Source organism: Pelobates fuscus, chromosome 12, assembly GCF_036172605.1.
Source record: "Pelobates fuscus isolate aPelFus1 chromosome 12, aPelFus1.pri, whole genome shotgun sequence".
Lineage (NCBI taxonomy): Eukaryota > Metazoa > Chordata > Amphibia > Anura > Pelobatidae > Pelobates > Pelobates fuscus.
In genome coordinates, this window is record NC_086328.1 from 15848414 (window position 1) to 15873653 (window position 25240).

General features: G+C 39.5%; 1 protein-coding gene and 1 pseudogene across 1 annotated transcript in view; one reads left to right on the forward strand and one right to left on the reverse strand.

Moving 5' to 3' along the window:
* PEPD (peptidase D) overlaps positions 1–25240 on the forward strand; it is a 154418-nt gene that overhangs the window by 77363 nt on the left and 51815 nt on the right. The window contains exons 8-9 of the mRNA XM_063437660.1: positions 1370–1445; positions 3074–3120. Coding sequence (XP_063293730.1) covers positions 1370–1445; positions 3074–3120 — 123 coding nt within the window. The remainder of the gene's footprint in view (positions 1–1369; positions 1446–3073; positions 3121–25240) is intronic.
* Positions 5177–8289, reverse strand: LOC134579023 (centrosomal protein POC5-like; annotated as a pseudogene).

Below are 25240 nucleotides of genomic sequence, written 5' to 3' on the forward strand. Positions count from 1 at the left end.
CTGGTTTAGGTGTTATTTCATTTAAAATTACATGAGAATAGGTCTTAATTACCTAGGAGGTCTATCCAGCATTGAAAGGGTTATTCTAACTGCTAGCTAAAGTTTTATGGCTGTTCGCTGGAAGCTTTCTCTGTGTGAAACTTTCACTTTCTTTCTGTGAAGTACCATCATAAATCATTGTCTTGACAATTGGCTGTGTTAGCCAGTGGAATGTATTGCCATTGTATAGCATACTATGTTATACTAAATATTCATTGATTATTATCATGCATGTTACATATTATTATTATTTAATTTGTCACAATAAATTGTATCTATTTTTATAACAAATTATGATTTTATTTATATGGAATACATTTCACTTACACGATAACGATCTTTGGGATCTGAGAATTGAAATAGTGGGCAATTCTCAACTGTTTACTATTATTATCCCATAAATATCCCCACAATTCTGTATTCATTCAACTGTTAATTGTTTAAATCCTGAGCGTTCTCATAAATATTAATAACTAATAATAGTTTAAGGGATAAGCAGCCTTTTAAAGGATAACTGTAAACTAAAGCTCTGAATATGCTCAGCCAGCCTGTTCCTGCTCATATTGCTAGGATTCTACATTCTGTGGACAAAGTGTCTTCCTGTACTGGCTGCCTGAGCACAGTGGTAGTTGAAGTCATAAAAGCTGAAGTATTTGGCTTATGGTCAGCATATATCTGTTTAAACAGAAAGCTGCCGGGGCCAAGAGATGAAATATTAAATGATTGGGATCTGCTGGATAACAGAACTCTCTCACTGAGACTAAATTGAATGCACTGTGGGTTGTGGAATAGTAAATGCAGATGATAATTGGAATTGAAAAGACTAGCTACAAAAATGTAATGCAGCACTTTCTTAAAGGCTAAGATATCGCAAGAGGCAAGTGAAATGTTGGTAAGAAATAAATCAAACGCTAACTGAGGGTTCATTGAGACTGAACACAATTGGATGGCACTGAGCCGTCTCATCCAGTTAAAGGGACAGCTCCATGTTGGATGAATGTAAACACAGACAGTGGCTTGTTTAACTGTAAGAATAGATTATAAGAGAGCTTGCTAAGCATTTTTCCCTTAAGTAACTCCGCTGGTTCCATTGTATTCTCAGGATTTAACGAAAAGTTACTTAACAGAGATTATACTGGACATTGTATGCACATTGTGGTGTGATTCGGTGCTGTCACTTGTTGAACTATAAACTCCTTGTAGTCCTTCGACTTCTTCTGTATTAACCAGCATGGCAATTGACCGTACTGGATACTTGTGAGTGTAAGATTGGTTTTTTTTTTCTTTAACATATACTAAATATATTATTTTTTTTCTTCTCTCCCACCAGCCGAGTGTTTAAGACCGATATGGAGCTGGAGATCCTTAGATACACAAATCGTGTGTCCAGTGAAGCTCACAAAGAGGTAAATTTAAATAAAAAATAAAATAAAGGTTCACTGGGTGTCAATAACTGCATGCGCCGCTCTAATTTGATCTACATGGGCTGCCGTAGATGCCACGGTAAAGTCAAACAAAAAGTCAGGTAGCACCAAAACAGATAAATACATTTAAAAAAAAGACAAAAGTACACCAAATTGGTCCTTTTCCTGTTTGTGCTTCTTTTTAAATGCTGCTGCTGATCAAATTGGTCCCACACGCATTTTATGGAAATTGGAAGGAGGTCTTTTATTACTTTTAGACTGTGCTCATTCTTGATACCTTTATTATTGTCGGTCTGATATAAGGACTATTTTTATTGTACTTTTGCCTTTTTTATTTAATTTTTTGATCTGTTGTTTTTGGCGCTACTTGGCTTTTTGTTTTACTTTCCCAAGTTCTTCTTGGGGTCTTAGAGGGAATCCCTTATAGTCAGGTGTGCTGCCTCCCCTATTGATTTTCAGTCGTTCAGCGCTGCTCCAATCCCTCTTTTGTGTTCAGTAGATGCCAGCCTTCATCTCCCCTTTTTTATTGTCAAATGGCGGCTAAAATGTAAAATACGAGTATTGATTATTGAACTGTTCACTCCTTCTCTTTTTTCTGCATAAAAAGAAACGGTAATATAAATGTCTCGGGATATATCACCCCTGTGAATAGTAAAGTAAAAAAAAAAAGGCCTTTTGGCTGTGTTTGAAGGACCATGTGATAGCTGATGTGCTCTATGGCTCAGGAGTATCCCATTATAAGGACAGTTTATAAAAGTGTCGATTTCTATGAGATCAATCAGACAGCCATGGAGGTAAGCTGCCTACTGCTATCCGCTCTCCTGAGCTAATGAAAGTGGCGGGCGTCCTCTAGATGAGCGTGCCTGCCTCGCTCTGCATACTTGAATGTCAGACCTCCGATCAGAATGCTGTTAGTGAGTGCACAAAGCTGATTTGCTTGCACAGTAAGATAGCTTCATTGACTTCTCACTGAGAAGCCTCTCATAGGCCATTTCCCCATCTGTTAGTATAAGATACTAAGGCTGCTGTTCATAAGAACTTTAGCTTTTGTGAGCTCTTTTAAGATCTACCCCAGTGAATACATGCATGAAAACTGCGTACATGTATGCACTGGGGGTATATATCTAGTAAACCGTGAATTCAGTTTTTTTTGCCCATTTGGGTAGTGTAGTGTTCCTTTAACCCCGCTTGTCTCTGCAGCGTAGTAATGTGCTGTCTGCGCTGTGATCCAACCATGTGTTGCTGTGGTTCTAGATATCGCTGCTCAAAATAGATTTTCTGTTTTATCAACATACGTGTGTCTGGTGTTCCCATTGCTGCTTTTGCTTTGATGTTCTAGGTGCAGACACACTGACCTCTCTAGACATAGATATATTAAGCATAGAGTTAATTGGGACCTGTGCACATAAGAGTACGGCTAATGATAAAGATGGCCTTTTATCAAATATGACACCATGTATCCATCTCTGGGTGTTTTTCGATAATCCAACTGACAGAGTGTAACATTTAATCTTCTGGTGGTTGCATGTGGTTGACCAGTGGAGACAATAAGCATTTTAAATAAAATATTTATATATATATATATTATTTTTTTATCATCTGCCTCCCAGGTCATGAAAGCTGCACGAGTGGGCATGAAGGAATATGAGCTTGAAAGGTAAACGAGAAATGGAAATAAAACTGTAGAAATTCACTTGTGCTATTAAAAGTCAGCTGTATGCCTTCATTCTATCTGTGCTGTCAGGAGAGCAGAAACGATCTTGTTAGCGGCCACCCCTGTAGAGACTGGATGAGCTGCAGGTTGTGAACATGTCTCCGTATTCCCATTGTGACGCGGGGCAGAGAGTTAAACTGATCTTTTCTGTGGGTCATCTACTATCAATTGATACAGGACTGTAATTCATTTTAATGGGCCTGCATATATTGATAATGATGCTGGAATTAGGATTGAAGAAAAGGGAACAGATGGCGGGTAGGGAGCGGTAATACCCTGTATAAATTTTACTCTTAAAGTGGTAATAGCAGGATGGGATGTCGCATTCTCCGTAGGAGTAATGTTCTACCTACGACGATGGTAGAAAGATTTTAAAACATCATTATTTTTTTATCAATTACAGATAAAAATGAGTGCAGTTGGTGTTCCCTTTAATTCAATTTGTGGTTTAAACACAGTCTTTTTTCATTCTCCCTTTCCCTCCATTATTTTAATAGCCATCCCTTCCAAACAACTGGTTAACTCTGAAGCAATGATCGGAACCAATTATCTGTAGAACCTCATTGAAAGCATGCTCAATTGGGCATGCTGGCGTTTTAAACGATCTTGTTTTTCTATGAGGTTATGGAAACAAACTTTGTGAAGTTTTCCTAGTAGTCCTCTAAATAAAACGACTCTTTGTAATGAAACGGAAGTTTAGAACTGTATTAGACGCCAAATTTATTATACAAGAAGATGTTGACGGGAATAATTTTATTAGCCGGGCTGGTTTATAAAAAAAAAAGGTGTAACTTCAACTGATTATTCTAGATCCATTTCTGGTGTAATTATAGACATGGTTCTTACAAAAAGGGGTTTTATATCCTAATGTGAATCTGTCACTGTGGTTTAGTCTTTGAATTTATATCAATGAGCAGGATTATAACTGCAGTGATCTTTCCAACCGTGTGCAGGGGGACAGAGGTAAGGGACAACATTGCAGCACAGCGTGTGCAGTGAGCAATAACTTGTTTGGAGTATCTTACCTTTTTTTTTTTATATATAATAACAGACACCAGTCTTCCTTTATTAGGATTATCCTAACTAGCAAAAATGACAGAATTGCATTATGATGTTGTGACACCATTTACATTAGATTTAATAACATGAGATCAGGATGCACAGGACACATTAACACTTAGCAATATAATTCAGGATTATGGAAAATATAGGCAACACATTTATTTTCAGGCATTTTATTGACCAGGGATTCGGGCTTCAAAGCACTTATGTTTGTGTAAGAGTGATGTCAGTTTCTAGCTAATGCGCAATCCACACTTAGATTGCTTAATTAAATCTTCAATTAAAATAACACTTTCCATCTGTGAATGGCTCAGTGTAACTAAAGCACACATTTCTTCTTTAAATGATGGTCAGCTGGCCCCTTGGCTAGATTAAAAAGGTGACCGTTGGTAAGAATGCCAATGGTCTGAGCTGTTGTATGGACATCTCGTGGGCGGCTCCCTTCCTATGGAATAGCCTGCCTACCGCCATCAGACTCTCCCCTAGTCTTGCATCTTTTAAGAAGTGCCTTAAAACCCATCTCTTTAGGAAAGCTTATGGCCTCCCAGAGTAACCTCTGCCTCACATACCTGTCTCTTACCTTGCTCTCTCCTAAAGGGCAGCACTCTTCTCTCTCCTCCAGCTCTGCCTCACTCCCACCTTATTTGATTGCGAATTCATGTTACAATGCCAGTGTGTCCCCTGGCTGACGCATCATACAATAGGCATTCTGCTATACAGCGTCTCGTTTTCAGACTACATGCATCTGTATGGCTATTAGTAAACATTCCTTATTAATGTGATGTTAATCACACATGCTTACTAAAACAGAGATCAGTTTTGACTGGGGTGAAGAAAAAAAAATAACAAATGTGACAAACAAGTATACACAATATTTAAAACTGTTACAAAATATTTCATTTAAAAAATAAAAATTTTAAATATTAAAACACAAGAATCAAAATATATAAAAATAACAATGTCACTCAAACAGAATACAGCTACCGCACACTATTAACCAAGTCATATAATGCTTGGTAAAGAAGAGTCAATCTGTTTTACATTCCACATGTCTGAAGACAAGTAATGCAAGTAATTCAGGAAGTATTTACAATGCATTAGACTACAAGGCACATTAGTCAACAACCTTTATAGTGTGGATGCTGGTGGGATTAGCAGTGGTTCTTCCGCTGGTGGAGCTGGCGCTTTTTACTGAGGACCGGGGGTATTTTGCAGCAGTCGCTTGGGAGATAGTTTGCTGAGTTACTGGATGATGTTTTTCCAACTACAACAGAGGCCATGGGTGGGGAAACAGCCATAGACATCACACTACATCCGGTCTTACTAATGCCAGATCTGACTGGCTTGTGACACGCGCCGTTATTGTCCTTCCAGCCTTCTGCTGACCCTTATTGGGGGCAGCTTTTGTGTTGATAATATACTGGACCCGGACGCTGTGGCAGACATTACAACTGGGGTGCATCCATCTTCCTTTGAATGAGAAGCACTTAATGGGACAAAGTGGTGCCTATAAATTTGATCTGATGAAGGAGGGTGGAATGACAAAGGTGGCTCGTGCTGGGATGAAGCCATGTGAGCCGATGTGGCTGGATGCTGCAATGTAACTGAAGGGCTAGGGCCAAATTCCTCTCCTCGGTATAAGATCACGGTCCATTTGGCTTTCTTTTCCTTAAAACCTAGACATTGCCTCCATGTTCAATGCGCAGACGCCACGCATGACAGCATTCTTCATCGAACTCTCAAACTGCTCCCGCTCTCCATTAAGTCTTTGCACTTCTGCTCTGGCATCTTCTAGGGCATGGTTTAGCTGTGTTATCCTGGATTCGTAATCATTAGACAGATCCACACGAACTTCTTCTGCTCATGCTCGACAAGATATTTAAACTTTATCCTTCCAGTTAGATTCAACAAAAGAACGCCAAGCCCTCCACACGTTCTTTATTAGAGTGTTATTAAAGTGTCTATCAGCCATACTACATGCATTCGTCTTTTCGTTGTTTGGAGGTTTTGTACGTTTGAAGTATCTCCTGAAGGTTGTCCAGCTGGTTGCTTAGCCGTGAGAGGTCTTCGGCATGCTTCTCAGTCTGCCTTTTCATTTACAGTTTATGCTCCTCAATGATGGTAAGTCTCCATTTGCTTAGCTCAGCCATAACATTTATCTTTTTCATATTTTCGGGACAGACTGTGATCTGTGCTACTCGGGTCTGTCCAGTTTAGGAATGAGACGAGGGGGAGCTTGGAATGGATAGTTCATCGGAATGAATGGGAGAGAATGCCTCCATGCCGGACAGGATCCCTGTTTGAAGCGTTTGTTCGTTGGGATTGTCTGCTGTTGAGGTCCTTGGCTGAGAGGCTTAGTCTTCTGAAACCGTTTTATGTTCTTTTTCCGAGGACTCTCTAATATGTTCAGTTGCTGAGGAGTTATTTGCTGAAATTTGCTTGTGTACAGTTTCCCTCGGCCTTGAAATCCTGTCACTTGCAGTTTGTTCAGCATTCACCTGATGGTCCCTGAGGAAATGTGGCTCAAACTTTGGAGTTACCATGGCGTAACAAAGAAGCTCATCATATTCATCCTGAAGATCTGAGGATACTGAACTGCCATGGTCTGAATCTTTAGGATTGATAGGACTTCTAGAGCTCTCCTCATCTGAAGAGATCTTGTCAGATTTCTATACCCGCGCCACTTCCTGTGACGCGGCCACACCGGAAGTAGTATCCCTCTCAGTTCCAGTCTCTGCTCCGCAGTTTTGCCTCCTTTGCTGAGATCATTGAGATCGATGATCTCAACCAATCCAATGCTATTCCAAAGGAAAGTATTGAGACTAGTGTGCATGCGCTAAAAAATACCACACTCTACCTTTCATATGGTCTCTGTGAGACCATCTTATTAAAATATCAGAGTTTTTACCCTATTTCAGAGGAACCGCCTCTAGTGGCTGTCTGACAGCTAAGGCATTTAAACTCGCCAATGAAAGCTCATCTGCTCTGCAAAATACAATGTGTTAAATTTCAGGGTTTAAAGGGGGAGTGGGGAAGGGCAACCAGTCTAATTATATAATCTGGAATGGTCTGGGTGCCCTTTAGTGTCTTTTTAATATTGCTCTTTTGATTCTTCTTTATGTGGATGTTTACCTGCTGTGTTCTCTTAAATTCAGAATAGCTGACAAGCTGGATATCTACTCCTGCTCCAATTCTCCAGGAAAGTTAACGGCACCATTCCTTTCGGATCAATATTCTTCAGTAACACTGGTCACGGATCTTTGTGGCTGAAAGCACTTTACATGTTATAAGTATGCCCAATTTGCCGAACGATTTCCCCTCCAATATTCCATGTCGCTGAATAGCTTGATTATAAAGAATATTTTTTTAAAAATCCATTAAGAAGCGCTAAATGGTGCTTTTTATTTGGATCAGAAGCGAACCTGTCTATTGTGTTGCAAAGACCTACTAACTAATCCTGTCTGGTCTTTTAAACTCTGTAAATTTACCAGTTTCACAAAATTAAAACAAAGACTAGAGAATATGTAATATTGTTCGATAAGCGTTCCAAAAATATTTTTTTTTATTTATATACATTATTTTCCAACAGATTAAAATAGAAATATATAAAAAATGTAATATTTTTTTATAGTATTAAATAATTTTAAAAGTGTATCCAAAACTAGTAATCATATGACATGTCCAACGTTATTAAATTGAGGCCTTTGTGTGAATAGAATTTTGTATTTATTTATTATTATATTTTTAATACACCCTGTCTACTCCACTAGCTTTGTCTTGTGTTAAACTCTAAATTATGTCCTAGTGTTTTTGGGGGTTATATAGATAGATATTCCCCAAAACACTATATATATATTATATTTATTTTTTCTCATTCCTATATTATTCTGTTCAGCTTTCCACTCCTGTGTCCATGGCAACTGATATCACTTGACTGGAACACAAGGTTTGATTATTAAGGTGCGATACTGGAAGCTTATTTCTGTAAATTATACTCCGGTTACGTTTAAGGCAGAATGTTGTGTTTGTTCTTGTACCTATTGAGATCATTTTTGAACTTACCTATAAAATAGTTGTTTGTGAAATAGTAACCTTTGAATTTTACCAAAAAAAAGAGATGAAGTGACAAATCCCCTGCTCAGTTTTCACATCTGTAGAAAGGTTTGGAGCACACATTGGTGTAAAGGGGATGGTTTTATGCTTTTGTTATTTGATAAGGAATCCCAAACATTCTGCAGCGCAGTAGGTAAAGAAAACACGAATGATGAAATGATGGAAGAAAATAATTACAAATAAAACCACTTGTGGATAGGGCCCTACTCAAAATCTTCTGATCGTGTATATCTCTGCATTTATTAAAGTCAAACCTCTTAGGGATAATAACACATTGACTTAATCAGTCCTGACTGTTTGTCAGAGGTTTTTGTTTTAAAGTTTAATTTTTAAGTGAAATGAGATGGGAGTCACGAAAAATGCCCTTCTCTTTCTGTGATGCAAAGGTTAGCTGCACTGATTAAAATATGTACAAATATTGTAGCCAAATTAATCAAAAATTAACAAAAATAAATAGTTATTTAATAGATTCAGAAATACTAATTTCAAACCTTGACCTTTTCACTTAAAAGCTAAATAGAAAAGTCCTATAATTGCAACACACTCATAGGACTTCAAAATCAACAGGATAACGTCCTTTGTTTTTTACAGCTGTGCGACAGCATACATTCACCATTTCAGTCCCACTACCAAGGAGCTTGTCCATGCTCTAGTAATTTCCCGCATGGATTATTGTAACTCTCTCCTAATTGGTCTTCCCAAAATCCGTACAGCACCGCTACAGTCTGTAATGAATGCTGCCGCCAGACATTCCTCTCTAGTTGTTTCTCTCACACCTCACCCCTCTGCAAGGCCTTACATTGGCTTCCTGTATCCTTTAGGAGTCAATTCAAGGTGCTAATTCACACCTATAAAGCACTGAACAATTCTAACCCCTCTTATCTCCTCTTATCTCCTCACAGATCCATAGGTATGCCCCTTCTTGGTTTCTCCACTCTGCCCGTGACCACCTCCTGTCCGTTGTTTGCACCCGTGCGGCCAACTCACGCTTGCAGGACTTCTTGCGGGTGGTTCCCTTCCTATGGAATAGCCTGCCTGCCGCCATCAGACTCTCCCCTAGTCTTGCATCTTTTAAGAAGCGCCTTAAAACCCATCTCTTTAGGAAAGCTTATGGCCTCCCAGAGTAACTTCTACCTTACATACCTGTCTCTTGCTCTCTCCTAAAGGGCAGCACTCTACTCTCTCCTCCAGCTCTGCTTCACTCCCACCTTATTTGATTGTGAATTCCTGTCCTATTATGTTTTATACCCCACCTCCTATAGAAACTGTAAGCTTGTTTGAGCAGGGTCCTTTTCAACCTATCGTTCCTGTAAGTTTTCTTGTAATTGTCCTATTTATAGTTAAATCCCGCCTCTAATAATATTGTAAAGCGCTACGGAATCTGTTGGCACTATATAAATTGCAATAATAACAATAATAATTACCAAACGTTTCTTAATATGTCAAGGTAGTTAGACTGAAACATTGCTTGTATGCAAATGTAGTCTCCTGAAAATAAATTTGCACTTTTGTTTACTTTGAAGCCCTACAAGTGTGAGGACGCGCAGTGTCAGGCAACTTTTTTTATACTGTACTGTTTCTAAATAATCCTACATTTCTATGAAAACTGACGTTTTTTTGTTTTTTTGCAGCCCACACAAACGTAGCCCTTGTTTATTTGGCCCGTGTTCACCTTTGAGTTTGACATGCTTGGCCTAAATCCATGCATCGCATTTGGTGAATGCAAAGACATCCCCATTTACTATAAAGCAAAGAATAATTTGTGACTTCTCAATTTGCTTATGGTTTGTATACCATGAAAGTTATTCCTGCTTTAGTGCTATACTATTTAATATATATTTATATTTGTTTTTTTTGCTGTGTCCTGAGTGGATCTACTGGAGGTGCATCTCTTGACCTACCTATATAAAAGTGTACTATTCAACTTTAGTCATTATGCGATTTTAAAGTACGACTGTCTGTTAACATTATATACAGTATGCTAAAAATCTGTTTGCGAAGCAGCCCATCAAATTAAGCTTTAAAGGGACTCTCCAGGCAGAGTCTTTTACTCACATCGTTCCAGCGCCGGGAGCCTCGTGAAGCCGCGCCCCCTATTTCGTCAAAATGACTAAATAGGCGGGCGCGAGCAGGGAGCAATCAGACGCTTCCATTTGGAAGCGTCATTGCTCCCTTGTGCGCATGCGCGGCTTCGCCGCACATGTGCACATACTTCAGAATGCCGCCCTCTGAAGTCCTGAGCGTCCGTCTGAGTGACGGCCACTGGAGGTATTCCTATCAATCAATATAAACACTGTATTTTCTCTGAAAATACAGTGTTTACATTAGATTGCCTGCAGGGAGCTATAGATCATACCTGAACAACCTCATTAAGCTGTAGTTGTTCAGGTGACTATAGTGTCCCTTTAAACCCAGACATGCATATTTACTCTTTATTATTTCTATGTTGTTGTTGCAACGTGTCTTCAATGATTCGCATTTCTTCAATACATTTCCGGAAGTCTTACACATTTTGCTGATGTAGATTTTTATATTTGATTCCTGTGGTGGTTCTTTACCCCTTAATGCCAATTTGGTTTCCTCTCCTCCCCCACCCATAATTCTGTTTAACTCGAACATTCATTGACTTCTTCAGGGTAACCCCTTCCTTATGGAATTTCCTTCCACGGGCCATCTGACTCTGTCTCTGCAGTCCTTAAAATTCCATAAACACACACTACTTTAGGGAAGCCTGTGAGCTCTCCTCTTAAATCATCACCCCTAAAACCTTCATCTGCCGTCCCCTACCTTCTGTCCTCCCTCCTCCGAAACACAACACCCATCCCTGGGCTGCGGAAAATGTTGCCACTTTATATATAATAGTTATTATGGATCATGCCAACAGGCTTCTTGTTCTAATCAATCAACCACCTGACACAACACCTATTTATATTCAGACACCAATGCTGAAGGTAAACAAAACCAAAGAAAAAAAGGAAAATGGCCCTGCACAAGACCCCTTGCCCCTTTAATTCCACCACCACTACCGGCTCTGCTCTACTTGGTTTGTGTATGCGACAGGCTTTTTTAGCTGTGAAAAATTCCTAAATTCAGCACTACCTTTCTAAACCTATTTAACTTGGGAGAAAGAACTTGTTTATCCTCTGACATTCTACATAATGTTCTGTTTTGTCACAATTCTGTTCTTTTGGAAAATCAAGACTGCGGCGTGCGTGAGTGCTCGTGTGTTTTTGTCTGTTTGCTCAGCAGCAGAATGAATGAAGTTCTTAAAAACTGAATATTAAAAAAAAAAATCTTTCTTTCTTTAAGGCTAAATCTGCTTTTTCTAATGGTTTAATATTTAAGGCAGGAAGACGTAAATTTATTCCAAAGTCGAAACCGATGAAAAAATATTTACTTCTGCCAAAAATCATCTTTGAATAATAAAATATCCCTCCAGGACCCGGCAACATCTGTTGAATAATTGCAGTGTAGGGCAGACGATTTTGCCCAGCGAAGGCAAACAATGATTCTGGGATGCAAGATTACGTCCAGGTTTACAGAAAATCGGATTCAAGATTTTTCTGTAGTCAAGAGCAAAAATCTGTGACCTGTGGATTGGTCTCTGTGGGAGCAATTATTCTAGTTGGTATATCGTCTCCCCCCCACCCCCCGTGCTGCATATTACAAGATGTCAAAGGGAAGTTTAACCCCTGTTACTCTTAAATGGTATTTGCCTGGAATTAGAGGAAGATTGCACTTCTTCTAAGGGTGTAATAAACATGGAATAAACAGTTTTTCTAGCGAAACGTCAGATTGCTCACAGCACACAAACGCAGGGCATGAAACTGCCGTCTGTTATGTATATTTAAGAGATGCACAGTGCGTGCATGATTTTATACACACAAAATATTTTGACAAAGGGCTGTGCTTAGGGTGCAATCTAAACTTTGTTCTGTATAATGGCAATTGTATTCCGGTTTTGCCGAATAATATTCAAAGTGTTCTTTGGATGAATGTTTCTTTAGAGCCGTTTTATGTTTGAGAAGGTATAGCTGTGGATTAGCTTGGGGTCTGAATGGAATTTAATGTGTTGGGTTTGTTAAAGTATCAGTGTTGCTGGGATTTGACATCTTGTCAAGATGGTGCAGCAAAAGCTTTTGTGATATTAAAAGGTTCTGGGAATATCCATTGGGGTCTGTGTGCTGTATGCAGCCTAATGCATTGACTCTCATAGTAATTGTACTGTCTGTATGTCATAGGCTGCAGGGATCTCATTAAGAGCCAGGCTCCTTCATACAATCACCCAATCAGGCATGTATAGAACACATCATAAAGGATAATAGAGGTGCAAGGAGTAAATTAGAATAAATACATCTAAGAGCCCGAATTGGGATACGGATAATCATTAAACGGTTCCTGCCATTAGTGATTGTTGACAGCTTATGGGCTGCCAGCCTGCCTTTCTATGCCTTGTCCTAGTGTAACCGTCTTAGGCTTTCATGATAAATGAATAGAATTTTTGGAGGAGAATGAACAGGTTCATTGGGCCTGGGTGAGAATACACAGGTTATTTAAGGTTTATTTACTAAAGTGAGAATTGTTGGAAATTCAAATTGAATTTCAAATATAAGGTATCAGTAGCCGAACTGGAAAAATTCTCCAAGTCAACTATGCTTCCAGTTCGGCTACTTTTGTCTTAAATTTGAAATTCAGTTCGAATTCTCAACAATTCTCACTTTAGTAAATCATCCTGTTAGAGAATCAACAGATTTTGTGGATCTTGAGGAGAATATCCACATTTTCAGTGAATTACAGCTTCTCAGTGTCTTGCGGTATAAATGACAGAATGCCCCGTCTGTAGGAGAGGCAAACTCAGCGGCTGTCGTGAGTTACAAGCTAGAGGAGTATGATGGGTGTGTTGGTTTAGCTTGGGCACTTAGAAGCCTTAGCTTGGCCCATTACCATTGGGATGGATATAGGAGTGGGGCTTTTAGGGGTTAAAGTCTGGTTCTAGTCTGTTAAATTACATCTAGCTATAGCCACACCCTGTAAATCACTTATTTTGACAGGACCATTTTTTAGTGGTTTTTGTTTCTTTTGTTTGTATTTTAACTTTGAATAAAACCTATTGATGGAATCCATCCTACAAGAGAATAAAAAGGAGAACGATTATGAAATGAGAATCGAACGGCATGATGGTTAACGGCAATGGGAGAGCTTGCCGGTGGCTTTGAGATCAAACGACAGACTAATGGCTTCTCAGTAGGAGTCCAAGAAATTCTAACTCGATAACAAGTGTAGACTCCTCTGATTACTGGATGGAATAGGCAATCAGTCTAGAGTGCTTTGAATACTGGAGGAAATAAACCTGTTAAAAAGGGCGATTGCTCTGCCAGGTACCTGTACAATATAGCAAGAAACGCGCTAAAACTTTAATTTTTTTTTCAATTTGACAATTTTTATTGCGTCTTTAACCACATCCAACAGGGTACAGAAGAGAAAGGGACTTAATTCAAGGACATGGTATACACATCTGTGATCTTACAATAAGTAATTGTTTTCGTATTTTTTGCGGGGGGGGGGGGAGGTTGCATCACAATAAGACAGTCAAACAACATATCAGCATTGAACAGTTCAACACAAGTCAATCCTATACCCATATAGCTGCGAATACAGATCGACCCATCAACACCTCGGTATACTTCAATACAACCGGGCCTCGTACATTGCTTGTTTAAGAGCCTTCCTGAAAAAAGGGGGGGGGACCACTATAGGACCGTTGGGTAGGTATAGAAGTTGTTGCATTACCAGATCTCCATGTGTGCCAGAGCTCCCAGGTCCTCCGGTATAGTACAGAGGGGGGGAAACAAGGTTTTATATGATGTCTCATAAATCCATTGTTTTTGTAGTTCCTCTATCAGGGCCCCTTTATTAGGGAGAATCGAGGATTTCCATCTCCTAGCAATTAATTGTTGCGCCGTTAAAGGACCACTCTAGGCACCCAGACCACTTCAGCTTAATGAGGTGGTCTGGGTGCCAGGTCCTTCTAGGGTTAACCCATTTTTTCATAAACATAGCAGTTTCAGAGAAACTGCTATGTTTGTGAATGGGTTAAGCCTTCCCCCTATGTCCTCTAGTGACTGTCTCACTGACAGCCGCTAGAGGCGCTTGCGTGCTTCTCACTGTGATTTTCACAGTGAGAGCACGCCGGCGTCCATAGGAAAGCATTATGAATGCTTTCCTATGTGACCGGCTGAATGCGCGCGCAGCTCTTGCCGCGCGTGCGCATTCAGCCGACGGGGAGGAGAAGAGGAAGATCGGAGGAGGAGAGCAGGAGGAGATCTCTCCGCCCAGCCCTGGAAAAAGGTAAGATTTAACCCCTTTCCCCTTTCCAGAGCCGGGTGGGAGGGGGTCCCTGAGGGTGGGGGCACCCTCAGGGCACTCGAGTGCCAGGAAAACGAGTATGCTTTCCTGGCACTAGAGTGGTCCTTTAAGGCAATGTGCAAGATCATTTTCTTCGCGTGTTGGGGCAGCTCTCTAGAGAGTTCAAGGGGTAGGCATGATAGCGGAGTAAATGCGAGAGGGTGGCGGGTAATGCTCGGATCAGGTCATGGACCTCAAACTTTTTGTTTTATTTTACTCTGGGCATTTGTTTCATTAGTCTGGATGATATCATTAGCTTTATCTTCCAGGAAACAGACAACTATTAACGAGGCTTTAAATTGCTCCCTTATATGTGTTTATATAGATAGATCGATGGATATAATCTGACTGTTATGGTAAAGAGGATCACCAGACAACTTATTCACTAAACTGCGAGTTGTAAAGAGATTCAGCGGGGTAATTGCAAGTTTAAAGCCAAGATAGTTCAACTGGAAAGATAGGCAGCTTGGAAACGGTTTTCAGTTAAGCTATTTGATCAAACTTTCCCTTGTGAGTTTCTGGTAATTACCAGTTTAGTGAAAAATCCTGTAAAGCAATGTTTTTTTTTTTTTTTTTTGTCTTAATTGTATCTAGGTAGAAAACGTAAGTAAATTCCACAATTTTCAGTCTTTGTAACTTTAACTGCACTGGCTAACCGTACAAACTGTTATGGTTGAGTTAGTAGTCTAACCGGCCAGGACTAATTGTGTCACTGTTTGGCTTTAGGGGAGCACTAGATATCTATATATAGGGTTAGTTCTATATAACTTTTATACACATGACTTCCGCAGATTCTCAAGTCACCTTTTTACTTAAATGGATACTATAGTGTTAGGAATACAAACCTGTATTCCTAAGACTATGGTTCCCTCTGCCTCCCCCTCCATCGGTCTCCCTCCCAGCCAATAAAGGGTTAAAACCTCTTTATCAACTTACCTGATTCCAGCGCCTTTGTCCCTCGGTGCTGGGTCGGCACTCTGCCTTCTCCAACGTCATCTGATGGGGTGGCTAATGCACATAAGCAGCGTGCGCCTTAGGCCCTCATCCATGCTGTCCTATGGGGTTTTTACTGACGCTGGATGTCCTCAGATAGGCGACCTAACGTTCAATAAGATTCTGGAAACTCCTATAGTGGCTCTCTGGTAGATAGCCTCTTGAGGCTGTCTTAGTGCTGCAATGTAAACATTGCCGGTTCTCTAAAACAAGGGGGACAGGGATACTGCACCCAGACCACTTCAGTGAGAGGAAGTGGTCTGGGTGCCTATAGTGTCCCTTTAATGAAATGCTACCCCAAGGGTTTTAACTGTATTGGTGCCAAAGGATTGAACAATTGCTGCAAACTAGGGACCTGAATTACCTGTACGTGAATGTTCTGAGCCCATGATATTTAAAAATGACCATTCCCACGCCAAGATCAAATGTCAATTAGAAAGTAATCTATATGCTGTGTCAGAAATGCACAGATTAAATGTCTTGCTTATCAGAAGCTGTCTTGTTTCCCATGAGACGTACACTCCCATAGTGTTGCGTGGAAGCACATACACGTTTGTGATACCATTCTATGACGATGGCCCAAACTATATTTGTTGCTCATCCACTGTAAACGACATTGTATCTCCAGAATTCCTGGAGAATGTCTAGATAAAGTTTTTGCCTATAAGACTTTGTTGTGTGTTGGTGTGCTGCAACTCAGCAGCAAGTGTTTTATTCCACGTTGTGCTCTATGTGGGAAGGTTACTATACATTTATTAAAACTAGTCTTTAAAGTATGCCGAGCGGTGTTTGCACAGCGGTTCCTGCTGTTTATTCCAATTTAGCTTTCGCAGGAATGCCGTCTGAGGCCTTTGCCGAATGTTATTTATTCTGTGTTTGTCAGGTGGGGTTCTTTCACATTAATTCCCCAATTATAATGTGGGAGAGGGTCTACAAGAGATTAATAGCTTTAGATTTACACAATTTAGGAATAAAATAACCGTTTTTAAAATTAGGAAGTAGGTGGAGAAACGGTCTAGATAAAGTCTTGCTTTTATAGTTATATTAAATACAGGCAGAATATGTTCATTAATCACATAGTGAATATCTTGAAAGGTGTCTGTATTTTTATTCTGGATGAATGAACATTGTGCAGCAGATATGCCCACTTGGATGAGTGCTACTAAAATAATATACCTTGCACCATTGTGTCACAAAGCAGGGCAGGCAATCAGACCAACTTATTGCTACATGAGTGAGTGCTACATCTGTCCCATTTCTAACGCATGCCTTTTGAAGGACACATTTGTTATGTTTATTTTTGGTATACTGCAGGTGTACATTTCTAGGCTAGCTTTTTATTTAATTATTATAAAGGCAAAATAAACACCATAATCACTACAGCCCACTCTAGTTTCCAGACGTCCCCAGCGCTGTCCCATGTAGTCTAAAGCGTAAGTTCCCCTTCCACATTTTCCATCAATTTAGTCCCAATTTGGACATGTTTCATTGATTCTCTCAGTAAATGAGTTCCATCCAGAGATGGGCAGAATTTATATTGTTTATATAGAAATACAAAAGTTCTTTTTAGTGACAACCAAAGAGGGGCTGGACCTTGGAGTACCAGAGGGATCCAGGGAAGTGTCAACACGTTTGAAAACAATTGAACTACTTACTGTTGGACAGCTCCAGGAGACTCCTGGCATCATAACCATTACCGCTCGATGCAGTGATTATGGGACGTAAACTACCCCTTATTTCAGATTTGACTGATGGGTAATTTTAGGAGATTTAATCGAATAGTAACTTTTGGAAAATAAAATCCTCACCATTTAAGATCTTCATTTTGTCATTTGTTTTTCTCTCCAGGAATCTGGTGTCCGTTTTATCCACTTTCCATTACTTTGGAAGTGGCTGCAGATAGCCAATCAGTGATGTTTCTTTTCATAGACCGGTAGATGTATAGCATGTGTGCATGCATTAAATCCGATACACGTCTGATGAGATTTTCAACTTTTGTGTTTGTTATTAGATTAAACAGAAGAACTCCAAAATGTGCGTTTCATAGAGAGAGAGAGTGAGAAGGGACATCAACTAATCGCTATTGTAATGATTCTGGGGAAAGCGGTTTCAGATTGACTACTAGTTTCTTATTTAAGATGTGTACGAAGCATTGTTTTTTTCATCTGATATATTGACCATCCTCAAGGGACGTATTACTGGTTGCTATTTGTTTCACGGCTTGGGACATTTAGCAAAAGTATTGCGCACTCTGTCTGCTGCTTCGCCACGTGGGTGTCTATATGCAGCTACAAATTATTGGTGGGGATAATCAGTTAGGGACCAGGGACACTTTGTGATTGCGGGCTTCCTGTAGATAATGTTTCCCTTGGTCATCGGCCGCCTTGGCAAGAAGACTATATAAGATTAAAACATTATTTAGCTAGACAGCCCTGTTTCAATATTACAAAGTTTATTGCTGACTTCCCTGCACACTTTAAGACTGTTTAGGGGAAAATGTAACGCTGCTATTTGCTGCTCTATATTGCTCTCCGTCACTTTGATTTAAAGGGACACTCCTAAGCACCGAAACAACTTTAGCTTAATGAAACCGTTTTAGTGTATAGATTGTGCCCTTCCAGTCTCACTGCTTAGTTCTCTGCCATTGAGAAGTTTATTCACTTTTGTATCTTTTTATGCAGCCCTTTGCCACACTTCCCCTGGCCATGACTGACACAGCCTGCATGATGATAAAGGTTTTATTCGCTGTTTGATCAAAGTATCAGTGCACATATATCTATAAACATAGTTAGAACCTGTGTTTTAATCCTTGTTAACTTGTAATAAGGCTGTTAATCACAAACATCTCCATTTGTGGAATTTTTAAGTAAACAAATGTGTTACTCAAAGGTCTTCATGCCTCTTAATGAATGATGTATGTATACCCGTACGCAGTGCCGAAGGAATAATAGCAATACAGCCCTGTATGAGATTGCTGCGCTGCCATGTTAAATCAATTTTCTTTTTAATAATCGTGCATCTTAAGCAGGGAAATTTAAATGCCTCTACTTGTTTCTGGTTCTGTGAATAGATCATCCCCAGATTTTGCATGTATTCTGACTTGTATAATATTTATTAAGCACAAGTGGCTACCAAGGCTTACAATGGAATGAACACAATCCTTCTTTGCCGTGCTTTTATTCATTACAAGCGGGTAATTGTCAAATATTTAACGGAAAAATACGTTTCATTTTATCCTCTGAGACTTAGTAAATTTCATCTTCCTAATGTATTCTTTGGGTATTTGTTTTCTCTGTATATGTAAGTCACACACGAGATTCAATGCGGAACACTGGAGTTCATTTCCTCTCTTCCGTAGCCAGTTTGGAAAAAAACACACTATCCAAAAGGCAAAAGCTTTATTGAAACACGTGGACACAACAAAATGTACACTGTTAAAATAACCGTTTTTATCTTTTGTTTTTGCTTTTACTTTATCCTTCTGGAATAATATTTAAAGGAGCTCTCACTTCCTGGAGTTTTAATATTATGTTTGTGAGACCTGAAGAATCAAATTATACGCAGAAACCGACTCAATTTGCATCCATTTTGGCTCCTTATCAGTCACTGGCATTTAGGTTTATACATTTGCTGGTGATTTCCCTTGCACATTGTCTGTACATTGGCACTTTAAGGGAACTCTCCAAACCCCTTGCTGTTGGGGTTCAAGGAACATTTCAAGCACCATAGCCAACTCTAGGGCTTGGTTCTGGAACTTGCGGCTCTCATTGAACTGTAGTAGAGGCAGGGAGCAGCCCATGACTGACCCCACGTAAGGAGTCATATTATTCTAAAAACGTTTTCTCTTTACAATATGGGGCGTACCAGAGCCCCCCAGGCACCATAATCAGTAAAGCACGCTGTAGCGGTTATGGTTCTTGCAGTGTTACTTTAAGAGAATGTCCTGTTATTACTTTATAAAAGCGCCAGTTTCAAGAGAAATCTGAACTTTTTATAAAGGTCTTGGTTTGCACCGTCCCAGCTGCTTCTCCACCCTCAGATTGAGTGCTCGCCCAAGGTGGCAGTGAGTGATTGTCCGTCAGGAACTGTCCTGTCAATAGATTGCTGGTAATTTCTATAAGGGATCAGTTATTTAAATAATCATCAGTTTAGCACGCCTGTGTTATAAATAGAGGTATTTAATGATAATGGATTGTCTCTTTTAGCTTTGAACAATAAAGACACGTCTCAATCTCGCAGCAGGTTTATTTATTTAATTATTATTCATTTCTTAAAACTTTACCTGTTTCTCGTACGAGTCTAATATCCCATTAAATGAGTAAAGAGAGGATTGTGCCTGTTGCTGGGCAGTGACTGTTTAATATTTCACATCCTGTAACGGAAACCTTTCTTTGAACGATTATTAATGAGATTTTTGCCATTTGCTGGCAGATTGATTGGTAGAATGTTATTCACTAATCCATCTTTAATTAAAAAAAAAAAAGCTACCAGCAACTGGGTTTAAAAACGTTAAATACCCTCAGTGTGATATACACCTGAATGGCTCAGTATTGATCTCACTAATACATTTGTAAATTCTCAGTAAAATACAAATGAGGAAAAAAAAAAAACACACAAAACAACAACAACAAAAAGAGAGAAACTTTCATAGATTGCTGGCAATTAAATCTCCATTATATATTGCCAGTAGAATAACCTCGCATTGCATTTACATTTCATTAAGAGTTTGGGTACTTGCTATATGTATTATATAAATTTGTATTTTATTTTAACTAATAAATATGTATATCATATTATTTTCTTTTTATACAAAGGGGGTGTTTGACTAAAAGTCAGAACATGCATTTGTTCTGACAGACACCACCCACACTGCATTAAACGGACACTATAGTTACCAGGAAAAAAAAACGCTTAAAGAGATCCTATAGTGCCAGGAAAACAAAGCCAGTTTTGGTATTATAGGTGCGGCATCCGGTGTCAGCAGTGGGGCTGGTTAGGGAGGTATAGTTATTCGACGGTTAACTCAGGAGATGTGGCATGGCAGCCATCTTGGGCTCGCCTCGTGGTTGTAGAGCAGGCAGGATTCGGAGATCTGCTGTTGCAGATAAATAACTTGCGGACAAGGATACCTCCCACCAGTCCAGAGTGGGAGGCTACTGGGCTATGTAGAAGTTTCTGTGAGTCACGCGACCACAGCTGGGGGATTAACCAGCTCTCCCAGCAGACTATTTAGGCTGCTAGTCTGATCGATGGGGTTTCTCGTCAGATCAGTGCAGACCGGAGCCAATAAAAGACTCTCTGGCTATTAATCGGTCCACTGTATGTTCCCGTCAGCTTCCAGGTTAAATTCAGCACTTTTAAAAGGCTTAATGGCTCTGGGTAGCTGGAGCTGTTAGCAAACACGCCCGCCCAAACACCCCTTTTCTAATATATGTAATATGAATTTCATAACATAACATGAAAAAATGTTTACACACGTCATATTATTTCTAGTGTTTTAACACATGTAGATAGTAGGATAACACACCTGTACCCAGTACGAAGAGTGATGGATTTAATAAGAATCCTGCATATTATGTAGCAGAACGACTTGGTGGAGCTTTTAAAATACAATGGCCAAAGGCATTCATCACGTTCATAGGTAATAAACCTCCAGTTAATCCTGAGCTATGCCTTCACCGTTAATAAGACACTTTTTCATTAACACGTAATGTATGTTATCGATTTAAAGGAGCAATGTATAGCTTTAGGCTATGTGACTCGCGCTGCGTCTGATTGAGATGTTTGTTTTGTTACCCAGACAACATGTATCCTTATTTAGAAGGTGTCAGCAGTGATCGTCTGTAATTGAGATCTACAATCCGTTAAACCTAGCCATAAACTCTACGCCTTTTGCATATGTCCACTAAAGAGCCATTGAAGCTGTGTTACGCATAATTAATTTGTTTTATGTGATCATTGTGTTCTGTTTTTATACTTGTGCTTTTAATTTGAATATGACCATATTAAACAAAGTACATATTACTGGAGCTTTCTATGCTACAAGATAATTTGGGGGGAGGAGGGGGAGGGAGGGGAGGGGTGGCAAGATAAGAAAATTGTATGTATTGGAATGCAGTGCTTTATTACAGCGTTGTCCTTACAATACCAATTGCAATACCATTGTTAGGGTTAATATTATGTTTTTTTTTATGGCACAAATAGATGTCAGGGTCAGTGTGAAAAACTGCTCGTACTATTACAGGTTACCTGTTGGAAGTGTAACTCCACTTCTGGCTGCCTTATTAACTTGCGTTCCAAACATTCTAAACCTGTGTGAACAAATTCTTCTGAATTTACCAAACCATTCGAGAGAGAGAATTACAGGACTGGTGCTTGGGGGACTTCCTTTTAGTGGTAAACCAATGCTAAGATGGTAACCTAACCTGGACAATTAATTAAGAAGGCACCAGGTCACTCCGAGCACCTTAACCACTTCATTCACATGAAGTGGTTTTGGCGCCTATAGTGTTCCTTTACATTTTTTTTAAGTTCATATTTTACATCTGCACATTTTAACTTTGTGAAGTCACTAATTATTCAGTGGTAAAACTATACACTGTCTTCACACTTTATAATGTATCCTTACTGCATGGTTATTGGCACATCTTACGATAAACTGTTACATTCCTGCCAAAAGGAAAAGTGGTTAATTCACTGAACAGAGACATGAGCTGCCCGACAAGGTCTTAGTCAAAAAAGGAAATTTAGTGGCTTTCAGGATTCTTTTGAGTTTGTGTTGGCCTATATTCTGATCAGTTCTTAACGACTTGTTGATTAGTTATTGTGCTACTCAAATGGTTTTCCTTTTATAAAATATGCCAATATAAAACTCATTCCAGCAGGAAAAGAGCAGCTACTACAATCAAAACATTAAAAAAAGAATGAAGGGCCTCCAATCAAGAGTAAACATTTAAATTCTAGTCTCTCAGGCCACTCAACCACATTAGCAATGCAGCTATTGTTACTAATTATATGCGGTGCCAAGTCTTGATAGAGAGCCGTACACACCATGCTGTGCCCACACAGTCTATTCGTGGCATTAACTTACATTAATGACGGATCCTTTTTGGTAAATGTTAATTTTAAAACACTTTTCTTTCAGCCAAATGTATTCATAGTGTATTTTTAGACAGCGCAAATAAAGTAACAGAACACACTCAGAATAAAATGTCACCACATGTGTGAAAAATATCATATGGCAGTGCACACTAATAGTGGTATAAATCACTGCTTTTCTGAAATTTCTTAATTATATTTTTTTTAAAGCAAAGCTGCCTGGGTAACATAAAACACACTTGAAGTCAGCCTGTAAAATGCATTTGTTGTAATGAAAAGCTGAGCTACGAACCGTAGATTTTGTTTACTCCACTGGGCAACCATAATAAATAACTAAAAAAGGAAATTATTTGAATAAAGAAAGAAAAACATCCAGCGCTATAATTACCTTTTAGATGTAAGTGATATACGGATAATTCCTGTAATACTAATTACATTATAATAATTACTTTATGAAGGGGCAGCATTGTCCACAGTGTAGTACAATGGGTGTTCGCTGTCCCCTCTCCTCTTCCCCTTGAACCATTCATGAATAGAGTCTAAGAGAATGATAACATGGCCTAATGATGTGGAGGAGCCAGCATAAATTACTGGCATATTCGGATGATTTGCTATTCATTATAATGGACCCTAGTCACCTTGTTATATGATGATGGAATTGAAAAATTATGGCCTAATTTCAAATCTTCAAATTGACTATTCCAAGTCAGAAAATCTAAATCCCTCCTTCAGCCTGGCATTGCGTCAGGGCCTTATACACAAATTCCCTCTAAAATGGTGCGACATGCACTTGAGATATCTGGCTGTATGGCTAACAAAAGACCCATCGGATTTATATACTCACAATTTTGTACCAATTATGCGAACGGTGATCGAGGAGGTGCGGCAGTTGAACACTTACTATATCTCTTCACTAGGCCGGATGAACGTGGTGAAAATGACATTGCTGTTGAAGCTGTTCTTTTCTTAAAAAGTACCTATTTCAGTCCTACACACCTTCATTAAAACTCTGAAAAAAAGAAAAAAGAGGGTTCGTTTGGAGGAGACACTCACCCAGAGTTGCACATACTCAACTAACACTCTCCAAAATACGAGGTGAACTGGCATTGCCGGACATCTAGTCACATTTCACTAGAATAGTTAGTTGGACAATCGCAAACAATGAAAAGGACTGGGTACAGCTGCAATCACATCCATTTGGACCCTCAGGACTTTACTGTGGATCAGGAGAGGGGAGATCATCCGCGCAGCCACTAAAAAATCCATTTGTGAAAGAGACCATATTCTTGTGGCATTGCTTCAGCTCTTAAAATTATCTCCCCATAGAACCGAGCCCACTGCTCCCATTGAGAAGCAATCCTGATTTCCCAGCTGGTGAACAAGGCCACATTGAGAAGTTGATGAGAGTTCTTCCATTCCCCCGTAGACTTACTGGAATACCAGCAGGAGTTGCGACCGATAGAGGAACTCTTCCCAGATACAGCACACACATTTTTACATTCAATGTTGAAGCTGAAGATGTGTCTCTTTGATTCCTTCAAAACTTTGATCAGAGATGAGAGATTTTGAAACTCTTTGCTTACAGGACTCTGTAGCACCTATGAGCATTTTGATTATTTATATGGAATGCTGGTGTTGAGACAGTAATTATAAGCCCCTCCTTGCGTTGGAGGATGGTTACTGACCCCAGTGGATCTGATGGCGTCAGGTGTGACCTATCAGTGCCTGAACTATGTTGGCATTGTGGGGAGGAGCAGGGAACTTTTACGCGGATCTGGAGAAAATGAAGGTTGATCAAACCATTCTGCGAGATTAACTTTGTGATTTATCAGATTTTTATTTTTTTGTTGAGTAATGCTTTCTTATGGGTGGGTTTGAATGTGTGTGCGCCTCTGGCCGCACATGCGTATTCGGCTCTATTCGGAAGCTGACGTTGATGGAGGAGGAGAGGTCACAAGTACCGAGGGACCCTGGCGCTGGATTAAGGTAAGCAAATAAATGGTTAATTAACCATTCATTTGTCGCGGAACAAGGCCCTAGTTACCTAAACGGTGACTAGGGCTCTGTAGCGTTAGGAAAACATATTTGTATTCCTAACGGTGCTATAGTGTTCCTTTAATTAAAGTATTATAGACAGGAATTCAAAGTTAATTTTAAAATCCAGTGCCATAAGAACTGAGATTGGAGAAAGGTTTCCGTTGGACTTTATTGGCCTATAATTTGCATTTTGCTTTGAATTCACATACAGCTCTCAAACTTTCACACTTGAATCGATAACACTGCAAGAGAGAGGTAATAAATTTTCAATCTAATCTCCTTGTAGAAATTCACAACACATACTTTGACAAGATTGTTTGGCTTCGATATGCAGAGGGTTTTGGTTGTGTTTGGA